Here is an 18248-nt window from a genome sequence, read left to right on the forward strand (position 1 = left end):
CAGTTTTAAAAAGCATATATTCTTTTTTTTTAATTTCAAAACAAAGATGAGGCCTTTTATAAGTTCTAGGCAAGAAACTGAGTAAATGTTTCTCAAACATAGGATTAATATCATAACTGGAAAGAGGAAGTGATACTGAATTGACGTGGGAAATTAGCCAAAGCCAATTACATACATTTTTTAAAATGCTACTTTTTACATAATTTTAAGTGAGAAAAACAACACTGATATATGTATAGCAATCCTGACAAGCTATCACAGATCTATAGAATGTTTTTAAATCTCACTGTTTAATGAGTCAGACATAAAGAATCATGAATTGTATCTAACTGTAAGATATCATTATGTCTTAATCATAATTTGCCTTGAGGTTGTACTTTTAGTTCAAAAAACACAATTAAAAGACTAAACAAAATCCCACCCCAAACTAAAATAATCCCTAAACACCAATGCTTCAGCTAGCCTTAAAATTACATGCTTTTAAGTTTATATATTTATATACTAATTTATCTACCCTTACCTTAAATATACTATAGTGTATAAAGCACATTATCATATTAAAGACACCTATATTTATACTTCTGACAACTCATCAGTAATACTGGCCCTGGTATAAAATTCTGATTAATAAAGATCAAGAATTAATTATATTGTTCTGCTTTATACACTGCCCACATTTTATCATTTAGATTTAATCACTGACTTTTCCCCATCCCCTTTCCCACATGGGTGGACTGGCTTACTCATTCAATAGTTTCATAATTGGACATTTGTAATGATAAGAAAATGGAGAAGAGTACCAAGGCATCTGCTACCGCCTCCTCCACATCAGAACCTGTGTTCAAGACTCGCATGGCACTAACAGAAGACGACAGTCGACTCGATTGGCTGATCCCATAACCTGGACCTAATTAATCAAAAGAAGGAAAATAGCTTTGAAGGAGTCATAAATATAATAGGGTCAGGTTGGGAAGCTTTAAGACCCTTATGGGGGAAGGAAAAAAAACCAATGGGGCAAAGCATTTTAAAAGCAATATTGTATTTTCTGGGCACATTTAGTTTTTGGCAAAATAAAAGGGTAAGGGCAATTAAAATTAATGACAATGTGTGAAAAATAAAGAACAGTCGTTATTTATTTATGACCACAAGGTAGAAGAAAACACGGCTTGCAGATTAAGGGCTTGCAAGTCTATAGCCCTGTAATCCAGTTCTATCAGTTCAGGCAAATCTCATCCACATGGCTGAACCACAGAGTAACCAGGAACAAAGATCAGTCCTCAACCAATAGTGGTTAGGGAGATCAGTGAAGCCACACTAGGAATTTACAAGGAAAATAAGCTCTAATTATGATCTCCTCTACTTCAAGATAAGTTAGTTTTATTCTACAACTAAGAGAACTCCATTTGATAGCTGTTAAGTGTCTACTATGTGCCCGATATTCTGAGGTATACAGAGACAAACCAGAGATGAATTCTATCCCCCTCAACTGCTTTCTATACCATCATTTACAATTAAAACACTTCATCCACCATTTTGGTTTTTTTTTTTTTTTAACATATATACAAAGATGAGAACATAAAACAATTCTATATTTAAAAATGACATAACAGGTTATAAATAAAAATGTCCATATACCAGTGAGAAAAATGCTCAATACAGTTGCTAATGGGGAAAATGTTACTTGGGAGAAAAGAAAAAAAAAAAAAGGTTTATCCTCCAACAAATTAAATTTAAACAATAAAAACAAATCAATTTTAAAACATGAATATTATTTAATGGAAACTGAAAAGGATGAAATCTGAGATGAATGCCAGATGATAGTGAAAATGTACTCATCCTTCACCTGAGGCCCCATACACATCGGGGGCGTAGAGGGCACCAGTTGATCTGGAATGGTGTCTGGAGGCTGGAATAACAGGACCATACAAACCTCATCTATTACCACAGAAACAAGGAATAGTGGCAGCACTACTGTCAGGCAAGGAGAGTTAGTTAACACTGGTGTTATTCTTTATAGTTAATGATCAGAGTATTGCCAAATAGGGCAATGGAACATTAGCATTGCACCATCATTCCTGACACAAAAACACATCTTACACCTAAGTGGACAGACAGGCCTACAGGAGACAAAAGAAGTATTCAAATGGAAGGAAATGTTGAAAGTACAAGCATGAAACAAAAAAAAAAAACAAACATTATAGTTTAAAAAAAAAACCACTATGGTAACTAGTAACTAATAAAATCTTATCTCCTTTAATTCTGACATCCAATGAGGTAGTAAATTAGTATTCAATTTTACAGATAGCGCTAAGGTCTAACTGACTGACCCTCCCCAACACTCCCTTCATTCACATATAGAAATTTTAATCCTCGAGGTGATGATATTAGGTCATAGGTGAGGCCTTTAAGAGGCAATTTGCCCTCATAACTGGGATTAGTGTCCTTATAAAAGAGACCCCAGAAAGCTAGCTAGCTCCTAGTAACATATGAGAACACAATGAGAAGCCATCATCTGTGAGCAAAGGAATGGGTCCTCATCTGAGAGACACCAAATTTGCTGGTTCTTTGACATTAGACTTCCTAGTCTCCCAAACCATGACGAATAAATTTCTGTCATTTAAAAGTACACAATCTTTGTTATTTTGTTACAGTAGCCTGAACAAAATAAGACAGTTGGGGAAGCTAAAGCCTATAGAGGGATTAATTAATTTGATTACAGCCACACTAGTAAGTGATACACTTCAGTATCTTGTGCTCTTTCAATTCCTCTGCCCTTAAACAGTAGATGTACCGCCTTAACATTGTTCAAAACTTAATACACCTCGTTTTGTTAACATTAACATTTTCCATAATGGTTCACAGAATATAAATTCTGCATTCAGTAGATTATTGAAATATCAAGGCACATTTTAATATAAAAATATTAATTTAACCAAAATGTAGAAATTTGTGACATATTGCTCTAAAATCTAAATTTAGCATATTTTGCATAATACCATAAAGTCAACTTTTCTCTTATATACAGAAATGAATAGGCAAAAAATGTATTTTAATATTTAATAAAATATATTACTTTAATTTAAAAAGTTATTCTTCCTCAGATATATTAGAGCAGTTAAAATACTTTTAACATGAGTCACTCCTTTGTTTGTTACAGGACAGCCTTAATAAACAGGAAAATTATCAAAAAGCATGAAAGAAAGAAAGATTAAGCCAAGACAATACTGCACAAAATGTTTAGTTAGCCCTGAAAGGTGACTGGTCTAATTAGTAATATAAACTAAAATACATCGTTAGTTTTAATTTTACCTAACAGAAATAATTTCTAAAATTATGAGGAGGAGTTGAACAAGTTTAGAAATGTCTAGTGGACAAAAATCATTTAAACACTTTATGGAATCAATAGTTATCTGTGAATGACAATAACAGGTAAGAGGCATCACTGTGTTTGAAATAAAGTAAGCCTTTAAAGAAATCTTGGTTCCAGAAATAAATAGAAACTAAAGATGCAAGTTCCAGAGAAGCTAAGCTTTGCTCAGCTATGATTTATTTCTGATGCTTTAGGGTCCTCACACTAAACTTGTGATACAAATAAATACGTAATAAACTATGTGATTCATCTGCTGAATAACAATAGCCAGGCATAAGCAACAATAAGATTCCACCAAAGAAACAAGTAACAGAAAAGACCAAAGAATGTACGCAGGCCAGGTGCGGTGGCTCATGTCTGTAATCCCAGCACTTTTGGAGGCTGCGGTGGGTAGATCATGAGGTCAGGAGTTCGAGACCAGCCTGGCCAAGATAGTGAAGCTCTGTCTCTACTAATAACACAAAAATTAGCCAGGCACAGTGGCTAATTTTTGAATGTAATCTCAGCCATTCAGGAGATTGAGGGAGGAGAATCACTTGAACCTGGGGCCTGGGTAACAAGAGCGAAACTCCGTCACACACACAAAAAAAAAACAAAATTAAGGCCAGGTGTGGTGGCTCACACTTGTAATCCCAGCACTTTGGGAGGTCGAGACGGGTAGATCACCTGAGGTCGGGAGTTCGAGACCAGCCTGACCAACATGGTGAAACCCCATCAGAAAAAAAAAAAAAAGAAGAATGTAGGCAAACGTAGCAGAGAATGGGAGTAGCAAGAACAACTTAATCTCTGGGAATGCTACCTTTCATCCCTGCAAAATAAACAGGGCTAATCTGCTGCCTTTGCTATGCAGTACCCATACGTAAATAAAAAGGCTATCAAAAACCTAATTATACTAAACCTATGACTAAAAGACCCGAGAAAGCTAGCTAGCTCCTTCTAGCATTTAAAGAACACAACAAGAAGTCATCATCTATGAACAAAGGAATAGGTCCTCACCAGACACCAAATTTGCTGCTTCTTTAATCTTAGACTTCCTAGTCTCCCAAACCATGAGGAATACATTTCTGTCATTTCAAAGTACATAATCAATGGTATTTTGCAGTAGCCTGCACAGATGACAACAGTCATCTTCAGTGCAAACAGGAACTTCCATGAGAATCAGGAAAACTCTTTCCTTTAATAATAAAATTTATGTAATTTTAAATTGTCAAATGGAAGCTTTGAGATGAATCTAGAATATTAATGACTAGATAAAATATTTTTTTAAGAACTAGCATATTAAACAATGTTTACTTTTAGAGTAATTAGTAGTATATTATGAATTCCCTCTAATCTCTAACTACTGTACAGGTTTACAAAGTACAGAAACACATGTTGGTTTCTTCTTGGTATGTTTTTGAATAACCTGCAATATCAACATTATACAAATGCAACATTACATAAATTAAGAAATCTGAGATCCTTGCCACTGAAGTGTAATTTAATGGTTTCTAGAGTAGGTGATTAGAGCTTCAGCAGGAAGAGGCAGAGTGGTCATGGCAGCAGTGGTATTTTTCATTTATGAGTCTCCAAAACAATTCCTTGTTTTACAGATAAGGAAACTCAGGCATAGAAAGGTCATATAGCTGGGGAATGAACCCAGGCCATGTGATCCGACAACATACTTTTTTTTTTTTTGAGACCAAGTTTCACTCTTGTTGGTCAGGCTGGAATGCAATGGCGCCATCTCGGCTCACTGCAACCTCCGCCTCTTGGGTTCAAGTGATTCTCCTGCCTCAGGTTCCTGAGTAGCTGGGATTACAGGCATGCACCACCAGGCCAGGCTCATTTTATATTTTTAGTAGTGACAGGATTTCTCCACGTTGGTGATGCTGGTCTCAAACTCCTGACCTCAGGTGATCCATCTACCTCAGCCTCCCAAAGTGCTGTGATTACAGGCGTGAGCCACCGCATCCTGCCTACAACATACATTCTTAAACCACCACACACCCACTCCAATTCCCTCAGCTCCTAAAAGTGGCATAATTATTTTATACACATGTAGGATTTCTTTAAATGTGTAACCATGAGGATGCACCATGTATACATGGGTGCTCACACACATATGCAGATATTCTACAGACAAACTATTGCACATGACCTAAAAATATCTCTGACAAAAGTACCTGTCACACAGCCTTAGTGATACGGAACAGTTCTTTTTACTCTGGCACCTCCCCACAGAGGGAAAAGAAAGAGGGAAACTCTCTGGCAACTGGGGCTGGAACATAAATAAGGGTTGAGCATATTCCTGTGGCTCTAGCTTTAATGGGGTTTTCTAAGTCAGTATAGGAAAGTCTAGTTTATTTGAGCCAAATGGTCCAGAGAACGAGAAATTAACCACTAGAAATTCTTGGCCGGGTGCGATGGCTCACGCCTGTAATCCTGGCACTTTGGGAGACCGAGGCAGGTGGATCACCTGAGGTCAGGAGTTCAAGATCAGCCTGGTCCAACATGGTGAAACCCTGTCTCTACTAAAAATAAAAAAAATTAGCTAGGCATGGTGGAGGATGCCTATAATCCCAGCTACTTGGGAGGCCGAGGCAGGAGAATCCCTTGACCCTGGGAGGCAGAGGCTGCAATGAGCTGAGATTGTGCCACTGCACTCCAGGCTGGGCAACAGAGCAAGACTCCATCTCAAAAAAAGAAAAAAGAAAAAAAAAGAAAAAGAAATTCTGTACTACTATATATATCTGAGGAAATAGGAATTCCAATGGACAAGTAGAACTACGTTCTCCCTGAGTATTCCAGAGTCTGAAGAGCAACCTTCTAAGTGTTACAGTAAACTGTATTGTGTTAAAGCAAAAAATATGAAATGGTTACAGGCTTGTGCATATAAACAAAGTACTGGTTAAAATGCTGAAGGACCATGCAGAAATTCTAAGGATTCTCAAGGTACATACAAAACTGTACTTCTCCAGTTATCCTTATAATACTGAAGTTTTAAAAAATCATTTAAGATTTTGTAATTGAAGTAAATATGGTATTACTATCAGCTACAATACAATATAATTGGAACAAGTTTTACAGCAGTGATATGACAAAAGCATTAGCTCATAGGAAATGACTATTAAACTATAAAATACTATAAAAATGTTAATCCCTCCCATTAATAAGTAGTTCGTATATTATTTTGTGGCATTCTTTTTAGTAACCTAAGTTAAATGATCTAAGCTGAAATGTTAACATTTCCAATGAAAAAGACAAAAGTATTTAGCAAACAAGTCCACATTTCACTCGAGATTATATATTTAAATATCTTTAAATTTGCAGGTTTATTTGTTAAGAAAAATCTAGACTTCAATATTCTGAAGTTTAAATCTGTGTGACATTACTTGATTATGAAGGTAATCTGTTAAGACAATGACTAACGTATTCATTTCAGACATGTAAATCAAGTCAAAGGAATTTCCCAAACATATAATTTCCTTTCCTCAAAATGACAGAAAAGGGGTAGGGAGAAAGATCTGTTGACAAAGAGAGCTAAATCTCAGGTAAGCTGAAGTTATCAGATAGTGACAATAAGGGATAAGCAATGCACACAACACCTGCCCAAATACATACCGAGGGGCTGAAAAGAGCGAACAGGACTTGTGTCCCTGCTGCTCTCCCGACTAGCTTCCCGGCTGCATCCTTGACTCACACTTGGTCGAGGAATACGACTGCTTCGGGCTGGTGTGAAGCCACAGCAGCATAGTAAGGGAGAAAACAAAACAGAGTTTGCATCTTAAAAATTTTTTTTTCTTTCTTAAAAACTGATCCGTAACTTAATTTTTTGTAAGGTTGAGAAAAAAATTACTTTTGCTGAAGCATTACCAGGAATACAGTTAAATTCTTAAATATGGTCCTCTAGCCTGTATGAAATTAGAAATGCAAATAGTATTTTACTAAACTAAAAAGTCTGCAAATAAAAAGATTTAACATACTGTATGTACAGTAGTGTAAAACTCAATTTTTCTCTTTGTTCACTGAACTATAGAGGCTTCTATCACTTTTGGTATCTTAGGTTAAAATCTTATTTTTAATAGAAAACTGTATACTTATCAAATATTAATCTAAAGTAAAATACCCGTTCTTAAGTTCTTAGTTCAAGATAAAGAGGAAGAAACGCCAGGTGCAGTGGCTCATTCCTCTAATTCCAGCAACTTGGGTGGGTGAGAAGGGAGGACTGCTTGAGGCCAGGAAATCAAGATCAGTCTGGGCAACATAGTGAGACCGTCTCACTATAAAAAAATACAAAAACTAGCTGGGCATGGTGGCACGTGCCTACTGGCACATGCCTGAAGTCCTAGCTACTTAGGAAGATGAGGTAGGAGAATTGCTTGAGTCCAGGAGGTCAAGACCACAGCAAACTATGAGCATTCACTGCACTCCAGACTGGGTAACAGAGTGAGACCCTGTCTCTAAAACAAACAGAAACAAAAGAGGAAAAAAGAAGCCAATGCTTTCAATTCCCATTCTTTTTCTTGCCTCCTCACAAATGAAAAACCCACAAAGAAAGAAAGAAAGAAAGAAGAAAGAAAGAGAGAGAGAAAGAGAAAAAGAGAGAAAGAAAGAAAGAAAGAAAGAAAGAAAGAAAGAAAGAAAAGAAAGAAAGAAAGAAAGAAAGAAAGAAAGAAAGAAAGAAAGAAAGAAAGAAAGAAAGAAAATAAACAGGGTGAAGACTGACTAAAGGTAAAGTAGAGAAATTTAAAATAATGTCTGGAAAACCAAAAGAAGTGAATTAGATAAAAACTTCAGAGGCTTATTGGCCAAATACCAGGCTCAGCATAAATGAGAAGTGCTCGGAACAGTAATTCAAAGTCTGTAGGCTTAAAAGAAATCTGTGCCATCTACTGAATAAAGACATTCTGAGACAAGTAAGGTTTCAAAAAGCTTGACTCCTACACACAATTTCTAAGGAATTTATTTGAGAATGTGTACGAGCAAAGCAAAAGAGCAAAGGAAGAGAAAGAGGATCCAGGAGGGAGTGCATTCAAACCAGGAAAGCAGCAAATGAGAATCTCAAGAAGGAGGCTTGGACAGCAACTAAACCAGAGAGTACTGAAAAGAAAATCTGGAAAAAGTAAGGAACTGCATATTTCGCTTCAGCAATACTGAAGGGAAAGCAATACTAAAGGATATGAGAAGTGCACATTATTCTTAGTCACTTTCTATATACACAGCAAATGAAAATGTGGCAAAACTGTAAATAACTGGTAGGAGACTGCAAGAAAAGAGAATTCATCTCTTTATTACAGGAACATTCTCCTTCAAGTGGTCCCTAATACTTAACACTCAGTGTACCTTTGGGAAGAAATGGGTTCATAGTACACTATGTGTCTTGGCTGCAAACAACATTCATTTACTCACAACTCAGTATATGTTACTTACAGCTTTTTATCTTTTAAAGCCAACTTATGGAACAAGGACATAAGACTTGCTTGTGGATATAGAAGAAAATGTATGTGTAAACTTTAATAACGTAAAAGTTGATAACTCTTAGAGAGTGGAAGGTGAAGGGAAAAGTATGGAAGTTGAGCTTCCGATCGAGGTTGATGAAACAAGAAATAGAAATATGAGTATTTTCTTTAAATATGAGAATAATTTTTAAAGTTACACAGGTAATCTTTTAAAACAGTAAAAAAGTTATTAAAAATAAATTGAAATAATTAGGGGCTTTTTGCTCTGGAAATGATGGATCAAGTAGCAGCTATCCTAAGGACAAAGTCAGTAACATGGTTGATAAAGCAAAAAAGAAGGAAGGGAGAGTGGGAGAAAGGGAAAAAGGACAGATTCAGGGTTCATGGTAGCAATGTTAATCAATCCTCAAGGCTGTACAATCTTCATACAGTTAGTTAGAAGAACCAGTAAGTCCACTTTTACTGTTTAAGCCGGCCTACTGTCATTTCTATTACCTGAAATTGTAAGTATCCTAATCAATACACAGAGAAGATATTAAAGTATTTGAATAGGACTGAACTATAACATGAATGTCAAATATACAAGCAACTGGGTATATATGTGTATATGTAATAAATATGTTATAAATTCCATAATAACCTTTTCCTTTAAAATGTTAGCGATATTTTTCAAAGCTCCTGTTAAGTTATAGGGTTTTTCTGTTTGTTTGTTTTGTTTCAGGGCTTTTTTTTTTTTTTTTAAAGACTGAGTCTCTATTGCCCAGGCTGGAGTACAGTGGTGCGATCTTGACTCATTGCAGCCTCCTACCCCTGGGTTCAAGTGATTCTCCTGCCTCAGCCACCCAAGAGCTGGTATTACAGGCAGGTACCACCACACCTGGCTAATTTTTCTATTTTTAGTAGACATAGGGTTTGACCACGTTGGCCAGACTGGTCTCAAACTTCTGACCTCAAGTGATCCGCCCCGCCTTAGCCTCCCAAAGTGCTGGGATTACAGGCATGAGCCACCACACCAGGCCCTGAATTATACGTTTAAGATACCTAACTCAACTCATAACCTATTCTTCAATTGTTGAATTTTTAAGTTATTTTCTTCTAATTTATAACCACCTTATTCCAAAGTTTTCAATGCTGCCAAAGCCTAAGGAAAAAAAAAAGTCACATGTCTCACATGAAAAAATCTTACCCACTGAAAGCCTAGATGGACTAGCCTCTCTGCTACAGCCCTGGCTCCGTGGTATCTTGCTTCTTTTTTGTGCTGAGGCTGAATTGACCAGGACTCTTTGAACACCAGAGCTCACAGTGGACAGGGCTGTTGTGGTCAGAACTCTTCCTGGAGACCCGGACCGGCTACCAGCTGAACACCAAACACAAATACAAATGTTAAGATGTGAACTCCAAGAGAATTTGCTGAAAGGATAAAAATTCAAGAAATACTGATAATAAAGAGAAAACTGTGATAGTATGGCAGGTTCTAAGTTCAAAGGAAATAGACCAAAGAAGATTTAAATATAATTATAACCTGGAAAAAAAAAGGTATACTACATATATGAGCACTGAATGGTAAATCACCTAAAATATCTTTTAGTTTGGGGAGTATAAGACACTATGTTTAATAAGGACAACATTATTCTAATTTTTAGAACACAAATGGTATACAAGATTTCCAAAGGAGTCACTTATCTGACTATACATGGCTATCATGTTCAATGTGAATAAGCCATATACAGTCATGTGTCACTTCACAATGGGATACATTCTGAGAAATGTGTTGTTGGGAGATTTTATCATTGTGTGAACATCAGAGAGTGTACTTTCACAAATCTAGATGGTATAGCCTACTGCAGACCCAGTTCATATGGTGTATATAGCTTATTGCTCAGAGGCTGCAAGCCCTATAAAGTATGCCATTAACTATACTGTAAGTAACTAACACAATGGTAAATACTTGTGTATCTAAAAATATCTAAACATAGAAAAGGTACAGTAAAAATACAGTATTAAAAATTTTTTAAACTTTATTTCAATAGTTTTTGGGGTAGAGGTGGTGTATGGTTACAAGGATAACTTCGCTAGCAATTATTTCTAAGATTTTGGTGCACCTGTCACCCAAGCAAGGCACACTGTACCCAATATGTAGTCTTTTATCCCTCACCTCCTTCCCAGTATCATAATTTTATGGGACCAGTGTCACATATGTGATCATGATTAAATGTGGTTATGCAGAACATGACTGTATTTAAAGAAAAATCCCAGTAATTCTATCACTATTATTTTTGTTAAGTATATAATAATGATAATCTGTTTCATTTTAAAGCAGTTTACCTGCTGAGATTTTTCTGAGTGGGTACAGCAAAGCTATCTGTCTTACTGTTGGACATAATTTTTAACTTAACAAAATTAAATTTTATTTAATTTATTATTATTATTTCTCAAGACTGAGTCTTGCTTTGCTGCCCAGGCTGGAGTGCAGTGGTGTGATTTTGCTTCACTGAACCCTCTGCCTCCTGGGTTCAAGCGATTCTCCTGCCTCAGCCTCCGGAGTAGCTGGGATTACAGGCATGCGCCATCATGCCCAGCTAAATATTTTTGTACTTTTAGTAGAGACAGGGTTTCACCAAGTTGGCCAGGCTGGTCTCGAACTCCTGACCTCAGGCAATCCACCCACCTCAGCCTCCCAAAGTGCTGAGATTACAGGCTTAAGCCACTGCTCCTGGCCACCAAGTTAAATTTTAAATGCTGAGAAAACTGGGCCAGCTGAAAAAGAAACTTGCTTTTTGCTATTTGTCTTCAAATAGCAATGAGCTCTTGGGTGGTGACATTCTGGGTTATAGAAGTACTAACGGTTGAAAAGGAGTAAAGACAAACATCGAATAAGTCAGATTCTTTTCTTTCTTTTTTTTTTTTCTTTCCACGAGATAAGAGTCTTACTCTGTCACCCAGGCTGCAGTGCAATAACGTGATCTCGGCGCACTGCAATCTCTGCTTCCCAGGTTCAAGTGATTCTCCTGCCTCAGCCTCCTGAATAGCTAGGATTACAGGTGCCCATCACCACGCCCAGGTAATTTTTGTATTTTTAGTAGAGATGGGGTTTCACCATGTTGGTCAGGCTGCTCTCGCACTCCTGATCTCGTGATCTGCCACCTCCGCCTCCCAAAGTGCTAGGATTACAGGAATGAGCCACTGTACCTGGCCTCTTTTCAAATGGGTAATTTTTAAGTCTTGGAAGGTGGATATGTGGTCAGGAGCACAGGTAGAGTTAGCAAAATCTTTTCAGAGACTGAGCAGAGGTTTAAAAAAGTTTTAAAAACATGGTTTTAAACTAGAAAGCCAAGGGTTAAATATTAAGGACATAAGCACCGTGTCAATCAAAGCACTTTCTGTGTATGTTGAATAGAAAATGGACTAGATAAGAACTCTTAAGATATAATCTAAATCTAGATTAAGAGGAGTAAAAGAAAACTTAAATTTGCAATTAAATAAATCTTCATGAAAGCAACCTTTTCCCTTCACGGACACTGCTTCTACCCAGTAAGAGTGCTGTACAATTATATGTTATACAGTCTTACCCAACCAGGCTTCATTTCCACAAAGACTCAAATGCCAATGGAGATAAGCACAGGATGTCAGAAACGAGAAGGGCACTGTGTAAAGCAGGGAGTAGTAAGACGACTGATCAAGAGGGAAGTGCAGGCACTGCCCTTTCCTAAAGTGGGAGGTGACTTTTTAGTTCTAGCCACTTCTGTCTTGAGGTAATAGTGGATAGGTCATGGGATTTTTAAAAAATGAAAGCTTTGATATTTCCAGATTTTTAACATATTCTATAGGCCAAATAATACATAAATGTAGACACACTAGACATGGTCCATGGGCTGCTGATCTATGATTCTTACTACAGTTTTCTTGGCATGGTCCTGCTGAGCACAATTTATTCTCCTGCTTAATTCTTAAACTTTTCCAGCATACAAAATGAAACTTATTTCCTATTAGTGACAGCAATATTGTAAAACAAAGCAGTGTCTCCAATAGAATTAACAATTTAGTATCTGTACAAAAGGAATTCTGAATTATTGTAGGGAAATTATTCAAGTGAACTTTAAAATAGCTCATTTGTATGTTCCATGTTTCAAGTGAAGAATCTTTAAATCCAGTTTCTTTCAATATAACCTTAAGGATACTCATATACGGCACCTGTTTTCTCCATGCAGTGTCTAAACTAAACATACACACCAAAAACATCCAAACACCCAACATGCCACAACTCACAATGCAAGATAGGCCAATGGAATATTTTATGGGAAAACTTGCAACAATATAAAAAGTATAAATAATGAACTGAGCACATACAATATGGTATTCTATTTAAACCAATATAAATTTAGGGGGTGAAGTGTTGGTAGGAGAGACTGCAGAATTTCTTGAAATGTGGGTCTATTCAGCAGATAGGAAACTTGCAGTTCCGAAACAGAGTAAACTTTCCTTTCTATTCTAGATTTATTGAATTTATCAGAATTATGCAAGTGTACTCTATACATTCAAATTCATTCCTGGCCTATCCTGGGAAATAAAATTGTCAGTGTTCATTTTGCTTTAATCATTACCCTCTCCTCTGCAATACTCCTGATTCCTACCAAGAGTGTGATAATTCTAGTACCTATGACTCATTCTGGAATTATTTATACTTAGAAAAAAATACCAAGGCTCCTTCCCCAGTAAAGAGCCACCAACGCTAATTATTTCTTTTAGGAAAACCAGAGTTGATGAAAAGTGTCATGATGTATCCAGGGAATCGCATGCTACCAGAAAATATCCATATTTGCAAAACTTGACTTCGAACACCTATTTTCTCTTGTGCTACCTACAGATTTCAAACTATCATTTTATACTTTTTATAGTATTTCAAAGCATGACAAAAGTTCCTATTTCTTTTGAACATTTACATCCATGGTATTAATTTGTGTCATTTAAAAAAAAATCAGGATTTTGGTAATAAGACAGGCCAAAGAAAAACTGCAATTGGCAATTTTTGCTCCAATATGACTATGATGTTAATTTCTGCTGAATAGAACCCATTCTTCATAATGAAAATAGGTGATCAAACAATAGATGCACACATAAAGTCTATAGATTCTTACCACCAATGGTATTAGCAGATTGTGATCCTGAACAAGTGTAAAGGCAGAATTAGGGTAAGGATTATAATCCATGAAGAGGAAAGGAGCAGTTTTAAATGGATGGCAGATGGAAATAAAAAAGCTTTAGTCAGTTCTCAGAAAATAAAAATAACCCTAAAGCAAAAAGAAGCAAACTTTAAAAAATCCCAAAAGCACAGATGTCTTTAACAAAAGCAGTACACTTAGTATTTTAAAGCTAATCAACTGAAATCAGACACTCATGTACAAAGCAGATGAAATGAAATTGCAACAGTAAATGTAAATTCTTCAGCTTTTCTACTACTGACAGTCAAAAATCAAAATTATTAAATGTTTGTTTTCATTAAACATTTAATTTAAAACTACTCATAAGGAACAACTACAACATCGTACAGCTGAAGAAGAATTACATGAAAAAGCTACAAATGTCATCTTTCTTAAGATGCAAAGAAAAAAAACAAAAGATGGGAGGAGAGGAGACAAAGTTTCTGACAGGCTGTACAACCATTTGTATACAACCAGTCACTACCAACAGAAAAAGAGACACAATTCTGTCACAAATATAGATCTAGTGGTCTCTCCGTTGAGTCTCCATTTATTTATTTATTTTGGTTAGCCATCAGAACACACCTGCTTTGATCTGAGAGACTTTTTTTTTCTAAGTAGTGATACAAAAATATGGTAAGACCATGCAAGCCCTAATGAATTACTTTATGACAAAGTAAGGATGATGATCACAGTAATATTTCTGTGCAAATATATTATAAAGAAACTTGCATACAAATCACATAATACCTTTTTACGAAGGAATTTGGAATGGAACATATAGTCATTCAAATAAATAAGCAAGCAAACAAACAAAAGTCCCTCCAATATAACTCAAACCCAAATGATTTTACAGAGGAACAGTCTTCTAATATTAAAGCCCTATTTGGTCTAAGAAGCCAATTATTGTGTTTTCACAATTTAGGAAAAGATTTGGAGTATTATGGAATGAGTTTCAAAGTGAAAAACCAAATGCAAAAAATTATCATATTTTTTAGCGACATGATTTTAGTTACAATGTACCTGAAAAGGTCTCTTAAGTATTTAAAAAAAAAAAGCCCTTTGAATCTTTGCCCTGAGATCAGCCTCAGTATTATTTCAGAAAAGAATTAATATCTCACAATTAATTTTATCCTTAGATACTGAACATGAGCGATTCCTGGTTGTTATCTTTATGCTTTAAATTTCCTAACTTCATTATTTATTTCTCTGCTTACTGAAGGCAGTAAGAATAACAAGGTACAGACGTACACAAATGCAGTCTAAAATTCAGCTGACATTTGATTAAGAATAATAATGAGAATCATCTGCAATATCTAAAAAAATTTAAAACATTGAAAAAACATTAAAAAATAATGAAGACAATTTTATTAGCCAACATATATGGTGCTTATTCTGGGCTAGGCAATATTTTATGTATATTAAATAAACACACTACATCATTTAATCCTCACAACAATCCTATGTAGATGTTATCTTCTTCATTTTACAAATGAAATTATAGAAGTGCAGTAATTTCAAATAACCTCAAAGAGCCAGTATTCAAACCTGAGCAGTACGTCTCCAGTATCTATGATCTAAACCAGTATTTACTTCTCAAACTTTATTGTGATACAAATCACTTGATAATCTTGTTAAAGATTAGATTCAGTAGATCTGTAATGGCACATGAGATTGCATATTTCTAACTAGCTCCCAGATGATGCTAATGCTAGTCTGGGTAGCACATACAGAAGAACAAGTCTTCTAACTACTATGCTACCCTGCTAAAGATTAAGTTACTTTAAAAATACACAAGATCAGGAAGAATATGTTATGATCTACTGATCTGGTTGAGATAAAATGCCTTGTCTAGAGGACATTTGCCAGTTTTCCTATTCTTAAATAATCCTCAAATTGCAAACCAATTTACTTCCGCTTATTTTTAGGTACTTTTATATTCTTGAGTGCTCCAATCATTACTCTGCGTGGATTTTCTAACTTTGGAAAGAGAGAAGGATCTGCTTGGTAAGACCTGCGCAATCACTATTCTGCCCCTCAATGCCCCATTATCTTTCCTGATTTCAAAATTCAGAAATCAGGTTAAAAACCAAACAAATACGACACCCATAGCCTAATAAATCACCTAAGCAATTGTAGAAAAGAGTTAAATTTATTTGTTTCAAAAATAGCCAAGTAGGCTGGGTGCAGTGGCTCACACCTGTAATCCCAGAATTTTGGCAGGCAGAGGCAGGAACATGGCTTGAGCCCAGGAGTTTGAGACCAGCCTGGGCAACACAGTGGGAACCCACCTCTATTCATAAAAAAATTAGCTGAGAGTGGTGGAATGCACCTGTAGTCCCAGCTGCTTGGGAGGCTGAGGTAGGAGGATCCCTTGAGTCCAAGAGTTTCTGGCTTGCAGTGGGCAATGACTGTGGCACTGCACTACAGCCTGGGTGACAGAGTGAGATCCTGACTCAAAAAAAGAAAAACAAATAGGGAAATACATGAATAACTCCCACAATTACTTCCCTAGAAAACTGTCCTGGTTTTAGTGGTAAGCATTAATGAAAATCTCTTGGTAAAGAAGGAACAGGAACAAATAATTTTAAGTTAATAATGCCATAAATGAGACCAGGAATGGTGGCTCACACCTGTAATTCCAGCACTCCTGGAGGCCGAGGTGGGAGGATCACTTGAGGCCAGGAGATCAAGAATTGTTTGGGCAACATAGTGAGACCCCATCTCTTAAAAGAAAAAAACAAACAAACAAACAAAAAATTAGCCAGGCATGGTGGTGCAAGCCCGTGGCAGCAGCTACTCAGGAGGCTGAAGTGGGAGGACTGCTTGAGCCCAGGAGTTGGAGGCTGCAATGAGCTATGATCACACTGCTCTATTCCAGCCTGGGCAACAGAGTAAGATCCCATATCTAATAAATAAATAAATAAATAATATTTTAAAATACCATAAATGTTTACTATTCTGAAACACAGAAATAAATGATTAATTTAGCTAGACCTCAAAACTGTGTTTTTTAATTGTGCTTATGATAAACAGCTTCCAGTGAAATAGCAAAAATATAAATCTTAAATTTAACATGAATGCAACAGAACTGGTCATTTCAACTTATGTTTCCTCACTATAAATTAGTATATACCTGCCAAAAATGATCAAGAAATAGATAAGTTAATAGATTTTGGGGAGAATAAGGTATCATGTATCTGTCCTTGAATATACAACTAGATTTTGATGCTAATATATGGCAATTATTTTGCCTCTAAAAAGCACAATTTTCTACATTAGCAAGTTTCTGAGTAGAATGTGAATACCTTATTGCTAAGGATTTGTGCTATTTAAAAGATTTCCATGCAAAAGTTTTTACGGCAGATGAAGTTTTTCTTTCTAAGTGGCAGCTATCAATGATGCAGCCCTAATAACACACCAAAGACAAGACAACACCCACTCAAAAAATTCCAAAACATGCACAACAACTGATCCAAAACATTGAAAAAAATACCTTCATTTTTGTCAGGTGATGATGAACCTAAAGCACAGAACAAGAACTCAGTATGTGGCTTGTCTTTTTTTTAATTAGCTTTGTCTTTATCCACTGGTCAATCTTCTAATATAGTAATATGCAAGCAACACCCTTCTCCTAACATAGTGACAAATACAGGAGGGCTGATAAGCAATACATACGCTGTGACTGAGACACCATTTTTGTTCGACTTCTTCCTCTAGAATCTGCCTTGGCATTTCCCATGCCAGCAAGCGGTGCTGAAAGTTTTGCTCTCACCCGGCCTGAGAAATAGATTATTTACATAGTTAAAAACATTTTTCTATAATAACATTTAATAATGAGGGGAGAAAATCTCACTATTTTTAGGTATTGTCAAATTCTGTAATAATGTAATCATCAACTATGGGTTCTATTTCTCTTAAAAATTTTATAAACAGTATTTTTTTTTACGTGTTATACCATAAGCTAACTTTCCTTTAAGAATAAGAAGAATCAAACTAAAAGACCTACATTTGTAATTTATATATTAGTCCAGTAGTAGATAATTACCATAAGCATGTCATTTATTTCTCAACTGGCAGCTGCAATTCTGAAATTTCAGTTTCCATGAAATTTGGATTATTCTCAAGTCAACCCTACAGTTTTAAATATTAGCCTAATCTTAGAAACAACTCAAACCATCCTGTTGACTGAAAATGTACTTCCAAAGGGATTTGAAGAAGAGATATAATTAAGCAAAA

At 35.9% G+C, this 18248-nt stretch overlaps 1 protein-coding gene across 50 annotated transcripts in view; it reads right to left on the reverse strand.

Moving 5' to 3' along the window:
• CLASP2 (cytoplasmic linker associated protein 2) overlaps nt 1-18248 on the reverse strand; it is a 246743-nt gene that overhangs the window by 89342 nt on the left and 139153 nt on the right. For 16 of the 50 annotated variants that reach the window (XM_035278616.3, XM_035278611.3, XM_035278615.3 and 13 more), the window contains 4 exons: nt 17688-17789; nt 9998-10168; nt 6974-7081; nt 801-907 (listed from right to left, as the gene is read on the reverse strand). In XM_035278616.3, the coding sequence (XP_035134507.1) occupies nt 801-907; nt 6974-7081; nt 9998-10168; nt 17688-17789 (488 nt within the window). Of the gene's footprint in view, nt 1-800; nt 908-1843; nt 1907-6973; nt 7082-9997; nt 10169-13946; nt 13974-17505; nt 17533-17687; nt 17790-18248 lie in introns of all 50 variants that reach the window. The other 34 variants (XM_035278606.3, XM_035278600.3, XM_035278612.3 and 31 more) reach the window with 3 other exon arrangements.

This window comes from Callithrix jacchus, chromosome 17 (assembly GCF_049354715.1).
Source record: "Callithrix jacchus isolate 240 chromosome 17, calJac240_pri, whole genome shotgun sequence".
Classification (NCBI taxonomy): domain Eukaryota; kingdom Metazoa; phylum Chordata; class Mammalia; order Primates; family Cebidae; genus Callithrix; species Callithrix jacchus.